A 16,523-nucleotide genomic window follows, 5' to 3' on the forward strand; every position below is an offset into this window, starting at 1 on the left:
GGCACGTGTTGCATGGAGCACTGGGTGTTATACGCAAACAATGAATCATGGAACACTACATCAAAAATTAATGATGTATGGTGACTAACATAACATAATAAAATTAAATTAAAAAAAAAAGAATAAGTGTGAAAGAGTAAAGACAACCTGAATATGTCAATTATCAAAAAAGAACATGCTCACGTAGTAAAGATGACTAACACCACTTCTAGTACTAAAAACATTTTATATCGCCATGTTAAAAAGTTTACTGAAAAAAATCCCATGTTTCTCAGATCCAAACAAAATAGGGGCAGCTCAGTAGAATATTACAGTTCTCCTTACTTTTTCAGTGGTTCTGACTATAGTTATATAATTTGAACTAAAAGGTAGATAGTCTGTAGCACAGTAAGAAATATATATTTGGTCTCTGCACCTGGGTTCCGTGGACAGAACTCCTAAGACCCTTGAAATTTCCTGAGTTACAGAGACGAGAGGAGCATCTGTTTTTATTTATAACAAGCCCCTTTCTTCCTTCCTTTTCTGAATTTATGCTAATGAGGTGACTCTGTGGACCCCTAGATAGCTTAGGGCTATCTAAAGAGAGGCTAATCACCAACCAGAGGAATCAACCCTGCAATCAGAGGGTTTAAACTTTGAGTCCCACCCACCCCACTCACCCCTCAACTTCTGACTTCTGACTTTTCAGACGGAGGGGGATGGAGACTTTTGATCACCAATGATTTAATGAAGCTGCCATAAAAACCCCTAAATGATGAGGTTTGGGAAATTTCCACATTGGTAAACATATCGAGGTGCTGGGTGTATGGCCCACCTCAGAGAGGACACGGCAGCTTGGTGCCAACCCCACCCCCGCCCCATACCTTGCCCTATGCATCTCTTCCATTTGGCTATTCCTGTGTTGTATTCTTTATAATAAACTGTAAGATAAATAAAGTGTTTTCCTGAGTTCTGTGAGTCATTCTAACAAATTGTCAAACCTGAGGAGAGGCTTGTGGGAATCCCCGACTTATAGCTGGCTGGTCAGAAGTTTGGGTGCCCCGACTCCTGGGGGCTGCAACTGGCCTCTGGGGTGGGGACAGCCTTGTGGGACAGAGCCCTTAGCCTGTGGGTTTTGTGCTATGGAGTTTGTGCTGACTCTGGGTAGTTAGTGTTAGAAAAAGGACTGAATTGCTGGCAACCCAGTTGGTGTCAAAGAATAAAAGACTCCAAATATGCAGTAACAGGGAAAAAATTTCTCATAGTCCGGATCAATGAAAGTCAGAAAACAGTCACAATTATAAAATCAGTTCTAAATTCAACTTGGGGAATCATTACTTCAGTTTCATCTAAATGCCAAAGTGGCCCTCATGATTAAAGTAGCAATTCATTAGTGATCCTTCAAACGATATAATCAACACTATGCTTCTACTTAATTAACATCTGAAGTTCAGGTCTTGGGATAGCACTGAATGCTGGAGGATTACATTTTAAGTCTTATTTTGAAATAACCTCAAATTTACAGAAAAGCTGCCAGACTGTCACAAAGAATTTCTTTAGGGGCCTCTGGGTGGTTCAGTTGGTTAAGCGTCTGACTCTTGGTTTTGGCTCAGGTCATAATCTCAGGGTGGTGAGATCGAGCCCCCGCTGGGCTCTGCACTCAGTGGAGAGTCTGCTAGAGATTTTCTCTCTCCCTCTCTCTCTAAAAATAAATAAATCTTTAAAAAAATAATTTCTTTATACCCTTTACTCAGATTCACAAAATTATAACACTTTGCTATATCTGTACTATTTTTTCTAAATTTTTCAAGTAAATTGTATACATCATGCTCTTTATCCCTTAATATGCATGCTTCCTAATAACAAGAATATGCTTTTACATTACCATGGTATAGTCCCTGAAAAAGTGAGTGTTTTTTTCTTACACAGGATTCAATTGAGAGTCATGTCTTCACTTGGTGGTCAAGCATACTTAGTCTCCTTTAACCTCTAAGGACTCCCGGCCTTCCTTTGTTTTCATAATACTGACAACTTTAAAGAATACAGGCAAGTCATTTTATTGAATACCCCTCAATTTGGGTTTCTCTGCTGTTTCCTCATGATTGGATTCAGGTTATAACTCTTCAGCTTAAATATGACATAATTCATGGTATGTTCTTCTCAAAGTATCATATCTGGAGGTACATAATGTCCATTTCCCACAATTACATAGTTACCATTTCTCTATTTGTAATTAATTAATTAGTTGTGGGAATTAATTTGAGATCATGTTCATAATTTGTTCCTCAGGAAACTCTCTCCTCTCACCCCAGATTTAGCATCCAGTGATGAAATTTGCCTGAATCAATTCTTACTATGATGACTGCAAAATGGCGATTTAATATCTCCATTACTCTTTTCATATTTATTAGTCAACATTCTATGGTAAAAAAAAAAAAAACTTTCTCTGGGCTCCTGGGTGGCTCAGTCGGTTAAGTGTCCAACTCCTGATTTCAGCTCAGGTCATGATCTCAGGGTCATGAGATCAAGCCCCACATCTGCATCTGCATCTACATCCATAGCTCTGATCCTGCTCAGCAGGGGAGTCTGCTCAGGATTCTCTCTCTTTCCCTCTGTCATTCCCCCTGCCCGCCTGCACTCCAGAGCACTCTCTCCCAAATAAATAAATCTTTAAAAAAAAAAAAAAAAAAGAGCTTTCTCTTCTCCTTTATTTAATCATTTATTTATTTTATTAGTTCAAAGGACTAATGGATTATTTTATTCAATGTAGATATACACCCACACTCCACTTATTGTCCTTATTTAATACTCAAATTTGGCCAGGTGAAATCCACAGAAGCTGGCTTCTGGGTCTTTGACATGTCCCCAAATTTTGGGCAGCCCTTCTTTCCCTGCTCCAGCCTCTGAATCAGTCTTTTCTCCAAAGAACTCATGAGTTCACTTTAGTGAAGATGAGTATTTAGAATCTAAGGTCTGGGTGGAAAAATTGGTATTTTAATTCTGAAAAAAGAAAAGAATCCTATGAGCACTGCCTTTAGATTAGTTTGTGAAAGATGCATACAAGATTCTACTCAGGACAACAATAGTCTACTTGAGCTCTAAAAGAAAAGGGGCTTTCAAAATGTATGAGCAAGTATTTCAACTTGGCCAATCAACTATGACTTACTCTGTAAGCTATAATAGCTCACTCAATCTTACTTTAGAAATCTAAAAACTGTAAGTAAACTCTCTGAGTCTTTAATCAAGCTATTCCATTAACCTTCTGTGAAGGGCATCCAACTCTTAACAGGATATTAAATATTCTTCAAACTCATTAGAAGGCTGTATTTATGTTCTGTTTACCACCAACCTGCCTTGGTTTAAGAGCTTTCTTTCATGCCACCGACAGAAGCAAGAAAAATATCAAGAGCAAAGGCATCATGTATTAATGAAGTAAAATAGAGAATACAGAACACAAAAGGCCTATTTTAGTTGTGACTCAATAAATTAAAACCACATTTAGTATAGGCTAACTTTATCCACAGGCAAAGACCAAATAAATCAGTCTGAAATGCAAAGTTCATCTGTAAGCAGTCTGCAAAGATCAAATAGGATCTTCTTTTCTAATACTCAAACATCAATTTTTTTCAATACTTTGAGGTCTCTATCTCCCTATGCTTTCTATAGACGAAAACCAACTAAAGATTAAAAATCTAAGGTAATAATCTACCATTTGAAAAGAAAAGAAGCTAAGAAGTATACCAATAAAATTTTAAAAAATAAAAACAACTTGGAACTTTTAAAATACAAATCTTCTTTCATAATATAATGCACATGTACAAACATTTTAGGATACGATTTTTTAGAAGTAGCAAGGATAGTCACCGAAGGTACATGACTATTACGCACTTCAGTAATAGAAACCTCACCAAATACCATATAGACATAGATACAGATATACACACACACCCACATTTACTAGAGATCAAGGGATAGTGGGAAAAAATGGACCCTATACATCAACATATTATATGACCTTGAGTAAGTTACCTAATGTTTACGGGCTTTCCTACTGTCACTTATAAAAAGAGGCAATTAGAGCCACTGGGTTTTATAACTTCTTTACTATTTCATATTTCACCATGTTTTACCATTTCACTGTATATCATAATTTCATAAGGTTAATGAGACTTTCCCAAAGCAAGAAACAGAATTTAAGCTTAATAAGAGTTATAACCCGAACCCAATCATGAGGAAACAGCAGAGAAACCCAAATTGAGAGGTATTCAATAAAATGAATGGCTTTAATACCCTTGAGCTCTTTACTAGTAGAGCTTATTCTACCAGAAAAACAACTTGTATCATTTATTGGAGACTTACTATGTTTGTCAGGTACTGTGCTGAACTCTTTTAATTGCATCAGCTCATTTAATTCTTAAGACATGCCTACAGGAGGTAATACAGTCCCTCAGAATAGACAGAGCTTAAAGAGATTAGCTTGCTCAAGGTCCCAACAGCTAGTAAACCACAGAACCGAGACTCAAACAAGGGGACTCCAAAGCTTATGCACTTAACCACCATGCTACACTACTTCCTCATAAATAAATCATGAGCCAAATTCATCCTTAATTTAATCTCTAACAGGTACTAATTATTCCCTTTCTAGTTACAGTACAGAAAATTGCCACAAGTGACAGCCAACCTAGAAACAACTCCAGATTAATCATGTGAACAAAAAGAGTATTTAAAGGCTTGCTTTTATTGGGACGCCTGGGTGGCTCAGTTGGTTATTCAGCTCAGGTCATGATCCCAGGGTCCTGGAATCGAGCCCCACGTCAGGCTCCTTGATCAGCAGGGAGCCTGTTTCTCCCTCTTCCACTCCCCCTACTTGTGTTCCTGCTCTCGCTATCTCAATCTTAACAACAACAACAAAAAAGGTTTGCTTTTATTAAAGAGAAGTGCTGTGTTTTGGGTAATAAGCAACCTTTCTTTCTAATAAAACAAAGTAACAGCCATTAAATCTGAAAGACCAGCAAAGATCTTAAGGTGTGATATTATTATTCAAATACAAAAACAAAACAAAACAAAACTCCTGACAATTACCCCAGGTGGTGGGGTTTGTCCAAGAGAACATCTCTTCTGATAACATCAGCCTTATCTCCAACACCATTTCAAATTTACTGAATAACTCTGATTACCAGCATAAAGGTTCAAAGACTAAGCCCTAACAACAGACATTCTTTTTCTTACTTCCAGCTAGGCCACTTCAACTAGCTGTCTGCTGACTGGTAGAACACAGTTTAACTTTAGTGACAATCCTTTTACTGGGTATATAGCATTTTAAGAAGCAGATGACAAAGATAATGTACATACAAATCCATGCACTAGAAAACACATACTATGGATTACTTTCACCCCTCCAAAAGCCCAAAGCAAGCCTTTTCCTATATGTTCTCTATGTATTTCTTCAAGATGCAAGCTGTCTCTCAAGCGCTCAGAAAACCTCTATTTTAGGTGACTTTCAGCCTAGAAACAGTCATTTCTGATTAAGGTATGGTTAATAAGGATATTATACAAAGGAAAATAAACCAGAATCCCAAAAATTAAAGGCACAAAAACCAAAACATTCAAAAAGATACACATTTGGATGGTAATACATTTTATAAATAGAACTACATTTTTGTAGTCCTACGGGGTAATAAACAAGCTTCTCCAACACACAATGTCCTCCAACCAAAGATTTTTGGTGTTATATATTGTCTGACCCTTAAACCCCACTTCAGTTTCAAATCTGAGTGGATATCCCCTGAATGCTTACAGAAATTAAAAAGCAGAGCCCACATGCACTGTGGACCTACTCTGTATCTCATTTGAGCACGGAGGAAAAAACGAATCAGAAAATTACCCTTTTTTGATCCAACCCTGGATGAAGCACTGAAGAATTTCTTTACTGTGGTAACCTTGCGGGTCTTCTCATTGGTTTTCTTTTCTTCAAACTTGGAAAATGTGAGGGACTGGGTCCCTGGGCCGCTCTGACTGCTGGCAAAGGCCTCTTCCTCCTCCCGCTGAAGTCTGCAGTTCAAGAGAGGATTAAGAATGAGCCAGACATCCTCTAAGTTTTCCCTGTATCTGAAGTTATTACTCAATGAATTGCAGGGGCATCTAGAAGGTTTAGAACTGGAGGCTAAACACACCAAATAGGTCTGAGGTGTCTGATATGAAATTATCCCTACCGGATCCTGGACTTCAAAAGGGACCTTCTCCATGGATTGTATTCATTTAGCAACTGTAACTAAATGTAACTAAGGTTACAGAAAAGCACTAAACTCTAGTCCTTTCCACTAACAAGCTCAAGGTTGAAAAGGAGAAAGAGATAAGTAATTACCATGTAACGCGATAGCTCTTACAGTAGAGAGTAAAACCTAACTGCTGTGAGAATATAGCGAAGAACAACTTAATCTGCTAGAGAAGTCCAAGGTTTTACAATGGTGACATTTAGGCTGAGCTTAAGAGATGAACAAGGTTCCACTGGGCAAAAGGACACTCAAGAGATGAACAAGATTACACTGAGCGAAAGGACACTCCAGGGAGAGGGAGCTACAAATGTGAGGGCAAGTGGTTTCTTTTGCCAACTAAGTTAAGCGAAGTCATTGATGGTGTGACCAGATGGTAAGAAACTTTGACAGCCAAGTCCATTATAATCTTAGATTTCACCACATGGTGCAGAACCAAGAACGACTGTAAATCCAATAAATTACCATTATCAGATCTGTGCTTTAGAAAAATAATGCAGGTAGCTATGTGATAACTTGAGGGGCAATAATTAAGAGTATATTATACATGGGCGCCTGGGTGGCTCAGTCGTTAAGCGTCTGCCTTCGGCTTGGGTCGTGATCCCAGGGTCCCAGGATCGAGCCCCGCATCGGGCTCCCTGCTCAGTGGGGAGTCTGCTTCTCCCTCTCCCACTCCCCCTGCTTGTGTTTCCTCTCTTGCTATATCTCTCTCTGTCATATAAATAAATAAAATCTTTAAAAAAAAAAAAGACTACATTATACAAAGATTTAAGTGAAAGAAAATAAAGACCAGGAAACTAAGAAAGGGTAAAATTCAAAAGACTTCTCTGAGCTGGAATAAGTTCTACTTATCCAATTAGTTTTAGAGAGTGTGGGAGAAATTAAGAATGATTCCAATGTTTTTTAGCCAACTGAATAAAACAGTGATGTCATTAATTGATACAGGAAGAAGGGTAGGTAGGAGGAAACGTTGGGATTGAGGATTAGAATAAATAAAAACAAATCTGGCCTAGGACGAGCTGAATTTGAGGTATTTATACTAAATCTCAAAGGCTGTCCATAGAACAACGGCTCTATATGGTGATCCCAGCAGCATCACCTGGGAACTTGTTAGAAATCCAAATTCTCAGACCTCACTCCCACCCTACTCAAGTCAGAGACTCTGCAGTGAGGTCCAGTGATGCCTCTTTTTATAAGCTTTCCAGGTGATTCTCATGCTTGTTCAAATTTGAGAAACAGTGCTATAGGAAATCTCAAGCAAGGTCACAAATGGAAGCAGTAAGAAAGAGCAAGGAAATCACAGGCAGAAGTGTTAGTCTGAAAGTGGAATAGGGACACACCTCCCTCTGAGACAAAACAGAAGTTAACATAAAGATATTAGCACATTTTGCTGTGGAGAGGGAAGAAAGCTAAGGGAATTCATGCCTAGTGACCTCCACTTTCTTCATGAAATAGGATCAGCTACTGAATATCAGTGGGAAACAGGATGAAATAGTTAACGTTCTATGTCTACATTTCCTGTCTTTGACCATAGAGTTACTGAAAGCAGTGAGCATGCATTATAATTGAGTTCACCACAAATGCGAGCAAAGTGGTCACTCAACAACTATGGCTGATTAAATATAAAAAAACTAGCAAAAGCTGTCAGAATTCAGTCTGACTTTCTTTTATGGAGAAGTTTTACTGTTCCTAGGATGTTTTGGCAAAAGATTAACATCATGCATGGTATTTTATTCATCCCTATGCTCACCAGCCATTCCATCTTTTACTTTTTACCATAATCATATTTCTGGATAATATAAACTACTTTTCACTAACAAACCCCATTTTTAAGAAAAGGTTAAGTTTCTAAAATGCAAGGGCCATGTATACAAATCAACAAGTTTCTACTTTTGTGTTTATCACCATGTCAGATGCCATGCTGAATCTATTACAAGAATGAGGAAAATGATGCTTGATGAGAGCCATGTGCCGAGTCCTGTGCTAGGGACATCACAGATATTACCTCAGGTGACCTTCACTATGAAGTATGTGTATATGCATTCTTCTAGTCCAAGAAGCCTATTATCTATATTAGAGAACTCAGACTAACACACTCTAAACACAAAATAATTAAAGGAATAAAGATGAAAATGAAGTAAACACTGAAAGCTATTCATTAAATGCTGACTGAGAAGAAAAGGGTAAAAAATTTCATTTCTCTTAATACTAAGCTGACTGCTGACAGCTCACAACAGGAGAGAAAAATGGATTTTGACAGTGACAGAACTGTATATCCAATCATATCACAGTTAAACCACCCCTATTTAAGTCCTTTTACCGCTCTGCCAGTTCCCAATCCTCCTGAATCTGCTTCTGCCTTGCTTTGTGGTACTCTTCCCTCCAGCACTTGGAGCAGAAACCCTGCCAAGCAGGGTTGCCATAGTAACCACATCCTTTCTTGCAAAGGAGCTCTGACTGATCCACATGAATTCCTCGGCGTTCAGACTTAAGGCTCATCTTCTTCCTGCTAATCAAGTAAATAAGAAAGTGATATTGCAAATGAATTCACTATCATTCTTCTATTACCACAGCAATTAAGAAAAAAATGTGAGTCCAGGGGCGCCTGGGTGGCTCAGTCATTAAGCGTCTGCCTTTGGCTCAGGTCATGATCCCAGGGTCCTGGGATGGAGCCCTGCATCATTGAGCTCCCTGCTCCGCGGGAAGCCTGCTTCTCCCTTTCCCACTCGCCCTGCTTGTGTTCCCTCTCTCGCTGTCTCTCTCTCTGTCAAATAAATAAATAAAAATCTAAAACAAAATGTGAGTCCATAATCTTCAAGCTATAATGGAGGAAAGGAAGGCAGAGAGGGAGGGAAGAAGAGTTTAAATATAACAAGTTCCTGGGGTACCTGGCTGGCTCGGTTGGTGGAGCATGTGATCTTGATCTCGGGGTTGTGGGTTTGAGCCCCACACTGGGTGTAGGGATTACTTAAAATCTGGAAGGAAAGAAGGAAGGGAGGGAGGAAGGAAGGCAGGCCCATCCGTCCTGACAGTCATACTAAAGAAAACACTTATTTCCGGGGCGCCTGGGTGGCTCAGTTGGTTAGGCGACTGCCTTCGGCTCAGGTCATGATCCTGGAGTCCCGGGATCGAGTCCCGCATCAGACTCCTTGCTCGGCAGGGAGTCTGCTTCTCCCTCTGACCCTCCTCCCTCTCATGCTCTCTGTCTCTCATTCTCTCTGTCTCAAATAAATTAAAAAAAAAAAAAAAAAATATTGTAAAAAAAAAGAAAAAGAAAACACTTATTTCCTTCTCAATAATATAAAGAACACTTTCAGAAAGGACTAATATTGGATTAAAGACCTAAATGTAACACATGAAACTATAAAACTCCTAGAAAAAAACTTCATGACATTGGATTTGGCAACAGTTTCTTGGATATGAAACCAAAAGTACTATAAGCAACAAAAGGAAAAATAGACAAATGTGACTGTATCAAACACGAGCATGGCGGAGGGTGGTAGGGCAGAGGGAGAGGGAGAAGCAGACTCCCTGCCAAACAGGGAGACCAACGTGGGGTTCAATCCCAGGACCCTGGGATCATGACCTGAGCTGAAGGCAGACGCTTAACGGACTGAGCCACCCAGGCACCCCTGTAACAAATGTTTATAACAACATTATCCACAATAGCCAAAAGGTGGAAATAATCCAAATGTCCATCAACTGGTAAATGTATAAACAAATTGCAGTATATCCATACAATGGGGTATTACTTGGTCATAAAAAGGAATTAAGTACCGATATACGCCACAACAAGATCAACCTTGAAAACATTATGCTAAGTGAAAGAAGCCAGTGATAAAAGACCACATATTATATGATCCCCTTCATGTGAACGTCCAGAACAGATAAATCTACAGACAGAAAGCAGATTAGCAGTTGCTTAGGACTAAGGGGGAGAGGATAGGAATAAAGGAGATAGCTAAAGAGTATGAGGTTTCTTTTTGAGATGATGAAAATATTCTGAAGTTGGCTGTCATGATGGTTGCCACTGAATTGCCTGACCTTTAAATAGCTGAGTTCTATATGTGAATGATATATCTCAATAAAGTTGTTTTTAAAATACAGGTATAGGGGCACCTGGGTGGCTCAAATGGTTAAGTGTCTGCGTTTGGCTCAGGTCACGATCTCCAGATCCTGGGATAGAGCCCCATGTCGAGCTCCCAGCTCAGGGGGGCATCTGCTTCTCCCTCTTCTTCTGCCCCTCCCCCTGCTTGTGCTCTGTCTGTCTCTCTCTCAAAAATGAATAAATAAAATCTTTTTTTAAGGGGCGCCTGGGTGGCTCAGTTGTTAAGCGTCTGCCTCCGGCTCAGGTCATGATCCCAGGGTCCTGGGATCGAGTCCCACATCGGGCTCCCTGCTCGGCAGGAAGCCTGATTCTCCCTCTCCCACTCCCCCTGCTTGTGTTCCTGCTCTCGATATATCTCTCTCTGTCAAATAAATAAATAAAATCTTTAAAAAAAAAAAAAAAACTTTTTAAAATAATAAATGAATGAATGAATGAATAAATAAAAATATAGGCATATCTTGGAGATCTTGAAGGCTGGGTCCCAGACAACCACAATAAAGCAAATGTCACAATAAAGTGAGTCAAATAGGGGTGCCTGGGTGGCTCAGTCGTTAAGCGTCTGCCTTCGGCTCAGGTCATGATCCCAGGGTTCTGGGATCGAGCCCCGCATCGGGCTCCCTGCTTCGCGGGAAGCCTGCTTCTCCCTCTCACACTCCCCTTGCTTGTGTTCCCTCTCTCGCTGCCTCTCTCTCTGTCAAATAAATAAATAAAATCTTAAAAAAAAAAAAAAAAGTGAGTCAAATAAATGTTTTGGTTTCCCAGGGCACATAAACATTAGGTTTACACTATACTATAGTCTAAAAGTGTTTAATAGTATTATATCTAAAAAAAAAATGTACACACTTTAAAGATATCTTTATTGCTAAAAAAAATACTTTATTGCTAAAAACTGCTAACCATCTGAGCTTTCAGCGAGTTGTAATCACTGATCACAGATACCATAACAAATAATAATGAAAACATTTGAAATATTACAAGAATTACCAGATCTTTTTTTTTTTTTTAAAGATTTTATTTATTTATTTGACAGAGAGAGAGCACAAGTAGGCAGAGTGACAGGCAGATGGAGAGGGAGAAACAGGCTCTCCACTGAGCAGGGAGCCGGATGTGGGGCTCGATCCCAAGACCCCAGGATCATGACCTGAGCCGAAAGCAGCTGCTTAATGGCCTGAGCCACCCAGGCGCCCCAAGAATTACCAGATCTTGTGACACAGAAACACGAAGTGAGCAAATGCTGTTGGAAAAATGGTGCCAACAGATTTGTTCAATGCAGAGTTGCCTTACAAACCTTCAATTTACAAAAATGCAGTATTTGTGAAACTCAATAAAACAAAGTACAATAAAACAAGGTATGCCTGTAAAAATCAGAAAAAGAGGGCAGAATGGGAAGTCAGATTCAAAGAACTATCAGTTTTGAAGGTGGACAGACTATAATCCAAGGAATATGGGTGGCTTCTAGAAGCAGACAATGACCCCTGCTCACAGCCAGCAAAGAAATGGAGACCTCAGTGCTATAACCACATGGAACTTAATTCTGCCAGCATGAGTATGTCTGGAAGCAGATTTTTCCCACAGCCTCTAGATAAGAGCCCAGGCTGGCTGACTTCTTAATTCTGACCTCCTCAGATCCTTAACAGAATACCCAACTTGAGCTAGCCAAGAGTTCTGACTTACAGAACTTTGGGACAATAAATGTTCTTTCAAGCTGCTAAATTTGTGGCAATATGTTATAGCAACAACAGAAAACGAACACAGGCCTCCTTCCCATTTGTCTTTTTTGGGGCCTTTGCACTTATGTTCCAATGCCTAGAATGCTGTGCGCCCTGCTGTTTGCATAGTGACTACTCTCTCATCATGAAGGCCTCAGCTTTCATGTCACACTTCCAGAAAGGCCTTCCCTGGCCATTCTATCCAAAGTAGTACCTCCCCAACCTCCCCAACCCTCACCTCTACACTGGCTCAGCATTATTTATCTCTATCTAACTCTAACAAGGGAGGGTAGGGAAAGAGTTAACCAAGTAGGATCAATTGCTAAAAAATCATACACATTCTCAGAAGGGCCTGCTTAGTATGTGACTGGCTCTTGGTCAGCTTCTGGGAATGGAGGTCTTGGAAGTGTCCTTGTGTTTTGTACTCTTGGAGCTTCAAGCCACACTATACAAACTTGCTTAGATGGTTCGTGCAAACAGTGTGATGTATGGTGAACACCTGCTTTCTTTCTGGGGGTCTGGAGTTGGATTAACTGTGGTCAGTCATGAAGAACTACGTAGTTGTGCCTGTCTGACCAACCTTCAACAAAAACCCTGGAATTCAGGCTTAAGTGAGTTTCCCGAACAGAAAACACCTCACATATGTTGCTACAATTTGTTGGTGGGGGATTAAACACACCCTGTGTAACTCCACTGGGATTAGATTCTTGGAAGCTTATGCCTGGTATCCTCTAAACTCTGTTCAATGCACCATTTTCCTTTATTGATCCTGCTTTGTATCCTTTCACTAGGTATAAAACATAGCCAGGAGTACAGGAGTCCTATGAGTCCTTCTATCAAATTACCAAACCTGGTGGCAGTCTTGGGGAATACCAACATAGAGTATGATTATAAAGGGGTGGCATGAGGGAGATACAGAATAATTCTGTATCTTGACTATGGTGGTGGTAAACAAAAGATTTTGTGGAATTTGCAGAGCTTCCCACTATTTTCCTTATGAGAATCCTGCTTCCTATTCTTGGGTTCAACGTCATGTCCTCATAGATCACTCCTCAAGGCTGCGATTTATAGGAAACATTCAATCAACTCTACTAAAATGATAAAATGTCCTTTGACCTCAGTTAAGAAATAAAACTTACAGGTAAGTTTTTTTTCCCCTTAAATTTGCTTTTCTCCACTTACAGAAATATAAGATGCTTACTCTAAAAAACCTTATATAGACAAGAAGAAAATAAAGTACAAAGAAAATAAAAACATCACCCAAGTCACTATATTCTTGTAGTGCTTTCTCTACTTATCACTCATTTATTTAGCAAATATTTATACACTGATATACATTATATGACAGGTACTTTATAAAAGTAAAAGTAAAGTTTCAGTCCTCATGGTGCTTGCTGTGTAGTATGGGAGATATAACTATGTATCTAGAAGGCCTGAAAGAAGAAATGAAAACACTATGAAAAATGAAGAAACAATTTTAAAATTACATAAAAGAATTTATGTTTATGTGGAACAAGCTAAATAGGTATACATGAAATCTATGGAACTCTGAAAATAGCCTAACAATAACAAGATAGAAAATATAAAAAGAGATCTCATTCACAATAGTATCAAAATGTAAAACCATCTAGGAAATACTGTAACAGGAAAATCATATGGTTTACAATAAAAATTGAGATACAAAGAAGGCTGAAATAGTTGGTAAGACATGCCAATTTTTACTGAGAAAATTAAATACATAAATGGCAAATGTTTCAAAAATTTCAAGTTTAGTACAAATGACAATAAAATTACAAAAAACTTTTTTGAACTTGACAAGTTTTCCTTATTTTCTCAGCAATAATAAATAGGCAAGATTTTTTTTTAGTTTTCTAAATTAAGTTATTGAATTTTAATTTTTTAAATAAAATTTTAAAAAGATTTTATTTACTTATTTGTCAGAGAGCGAGCACAAGCAGAGGGAGACTCCGCAGAGCAAGAAGCCCGAAATGGGACTCAATCCCAGGACCCCGGGGATCACGACCCGAGCCGAAGACACAGGCCCAACTGACTGAGCCACCCAGGTGTCCCTGAATTTTAATTTTTTTTAAACAAACTTGTTAAAATAAGGTGAACTTAGCAACAGAACTGGTAAATGGATACAGAACAGGTTGACTCCAAAATGAATGCTAATATAATACATAAAACAACTGGGGCACCTGGGTGGCTCAGTTGGTTAAGCGTCTGCCTTCAGCTCAGGTCATGATCCCAGGGTCCTAGGATTGAGCCCCGCATCGGGCTCCCTGCTCAGTGGGGAACCCGCTTCTCCCTCTCCTGCTCCCCCTCCTCGCTTGCTCTCTCTCTGTGTCAAATAAATAAATAATACAAAAATCTTAAAAAAAAAAAACTTAGTAGTAGTGGAAGGAGGAGAAGGGGAGAGCAATGCTAGAGTAACTGGTCAGCAACCTGGTACCCTCCCAAATTAATTACAGGTATCTTAAAAGAGTTAAGAAAATTTTTTTAAGGTTTTATTTATTTGACAGAGAGAGAAACAGCAAAAGAGGGAACACAAGCGGGGGAGTGAGAGAGGGAGAAGCAGGCTCCCCACTGAGCAAGGAGCCCCATGCTGGGGCTCAATCCCAGGACGCAGGGATCATGACCTGAGCCAAAGGTGGACGCTTAACAACTAAGCCACCCAGGTGCCCCAAGAGTTAAAATTTTTAAAAGACAAATGGAAAAATACAAAGAACTAAAATTATTTATGAAACTTTTAAAGTACTGAGGGCTATTTAAGCTTAAAAACTGAAGGAAAATTTAAAAAGAAACAGATTTAAATATAAACTGAAACTTCTATCTAGTTTTTAAAAGGCCTACTTAGAAAAAGAAAGGCAAATACTTTAACAGGACAGTGAAGTAGTTTATCATATTCAGAAATTATACTAATAAAAAGAAATTGTAGATCTCTGATATGCAGGATAAGGATATGAGTAGACCAATCATAAAATGGGAATAGCTTCCTAGAAACAGAAACGGAATGTCAAAGGGTTTGTGCATTTTAAATTTTGATATATACTACCAACTGGCTTCAGAAAATGGTTGTATCCATCTACATTCCCACCTACGGTGTTGATAGACTCTACTTGCCCACAAACTCATAAACAGGCATCATTAGCCTTTATTTTGCCAATCTGAAAGGCCAAAAAAAAAATCATTTATTGTTTTAATATGCATGTCCTTAAGATTAAACATCTTTAATACATATTTACTGGCCATGAGCCTATCTTCTTTGAAGAATTTAACTATTCATGTTCTTTGCTTGTTTTTCTACATCATCTTTTTTTAGTTGAAGCACAGTTGACATATAATCTTTTTTCTTTTTATAGGTACTCTTTTTATGTTATCTTTCAGTCCCTGACTTTATATTATGAAGTCACCATTGTTTTAATCAAAGACAGTATCTAAAATCTATATCCAAATTTCACTGACTTTTATATTATTAAATACATTGCTTCCAAAATGAATGTAAATATCACACTGAGGGGGTGCCTGGGTGGCTCAGTCCACAGAGCATCAGACTCTTCATTTCGGCTAGGGTCAGGATCTCAGGGTCGGGAGATCTAGCCCTGCCTCAGGCTCAGCGGGGCGTCTGCTTGAGATTCTCTCTCCATCTCCCTCTGCCCCTCCCCCGCCTGGGCTCACGCTCTCTCTCAAATGAATAAATAAATCTTAAAAAAAAATATATCACACTGAGAATCAGTGGCAGAGTTCCAATGTTAAATATAACAAAACAAAGTATCCAAACACTAGCCTGCCCAAATAATTCCACTCGGTAATCAAACCCATGGAATATAATGTCGAGTTTGTGCTGCTGGAATGAGCAGAGCCAGCAGAGCAGCATTCTTACAGAGTGAGTTCTTGACAACAATCTTCCACTGTATTAAGCTACACCCTCTCCAGATAAGTAAAATTATGACTCCGATCTGAGCATGCCATTTCCCAGGCTAACAACTCAAACTTGCACACAAAAAATAAACTGGCTGCTCTGGTCTACTTCCTACCACGCTCTATCCTCTCTTCCAGGGAAGCAGCCAATTCCCCAACTGGTCAGTTTCTTCGGTAAGTAAATGACCAAATATTCTCTCTTAACTCCACTTACACTAGCAACAAACTGCAGTACATAATGTGGTTTCAACCATTAACAGCGTTGCTTTTTCTCAAAGTTACACCTTAGTTTTAGCTTTGCTGCAGCCATTTCACCCTTAGCCTCACCCAGCTGTGCTTGGGCAAAGTGATACACACACACATCTATGAGATATGAGAAATACAAAAAGCAACTGCCTGGTTTGAAAATGTATTTATTCAGATTTGTTAGATGGCTCAATGAAATACGTATTTGTATTGTTTTAAGCCTCTGAGAAGTATATTGTTGTGTAATAAAAATGTAATCCCATTAAACTGCAGAAACTTTCAAAAGTT

The 16,523-nt window shown here is 39.0% G+C and overlaps 1 protein-coding gene and 1 pseudogene across 2 annotated transcripts in view; both read right to left on the reverse strand.

The window, feature by feature from the left end:
• The window catches only part of LOC115939741 (grpE protein homolog 1, mitochondrial pseudogene), a 5,378-nt pseudogene extending 3,009 nt beyond the window's left edge, over positions 1 to 2,369 (reverse strand).
• RABGEF1 (RAB guanine nucleotide exchange factor 1) overlaps positions 1 to 9,300 on the reverse strand; it is a 32,247-nt gene extending 22,947 nt beyond the window's left edge. Inside the window, exons 1-3 of one of the 2 annotated variants that reach the window (XM_081819634.1) lie at positions 9,140 to 9,300; positions 8,572 to 8,760; positions 5,864 to 6,030 (exon numbers count right to left, since the gene is read on the reverse strand). In XM_081819634.1, coding sequence (XP_081675760.1) covers positions 5,864 to 6,030; positions 8,572 to 8,750 — 346 coding nt within the window. In that variant the 5' untranslated portion in view covers positions 8,751 to 8,760; positions 9,140 to 9,300. Of the gene's footprint in view, positions 1 to 5,863; positions 6,031 to 8,571; positions 8,761 to 9,139 lie in introns of those variants that run through there. The other variant, XM_081819633.1, reaches the window with a different exon arrangement.
• Between the last annotated feature and the right edge of the window lie 7,223 nt (positions 9,301 to 16,523).

The sequence above is a fragment of the Leptonychotes weddellii genome, chromosome 5 (assembly GCF_054177405.1).
Source record: "Leptonychotes weddellii isolate Sample4059 chromosome 5, ASM5417740v2, whole genome shotgun sequence".
NCBI lineage: Eukaryota > Metazoa > Chordata > Mammalia > Carnivora > Phocidae > Leptonychotes > Leptonychotes weddellii.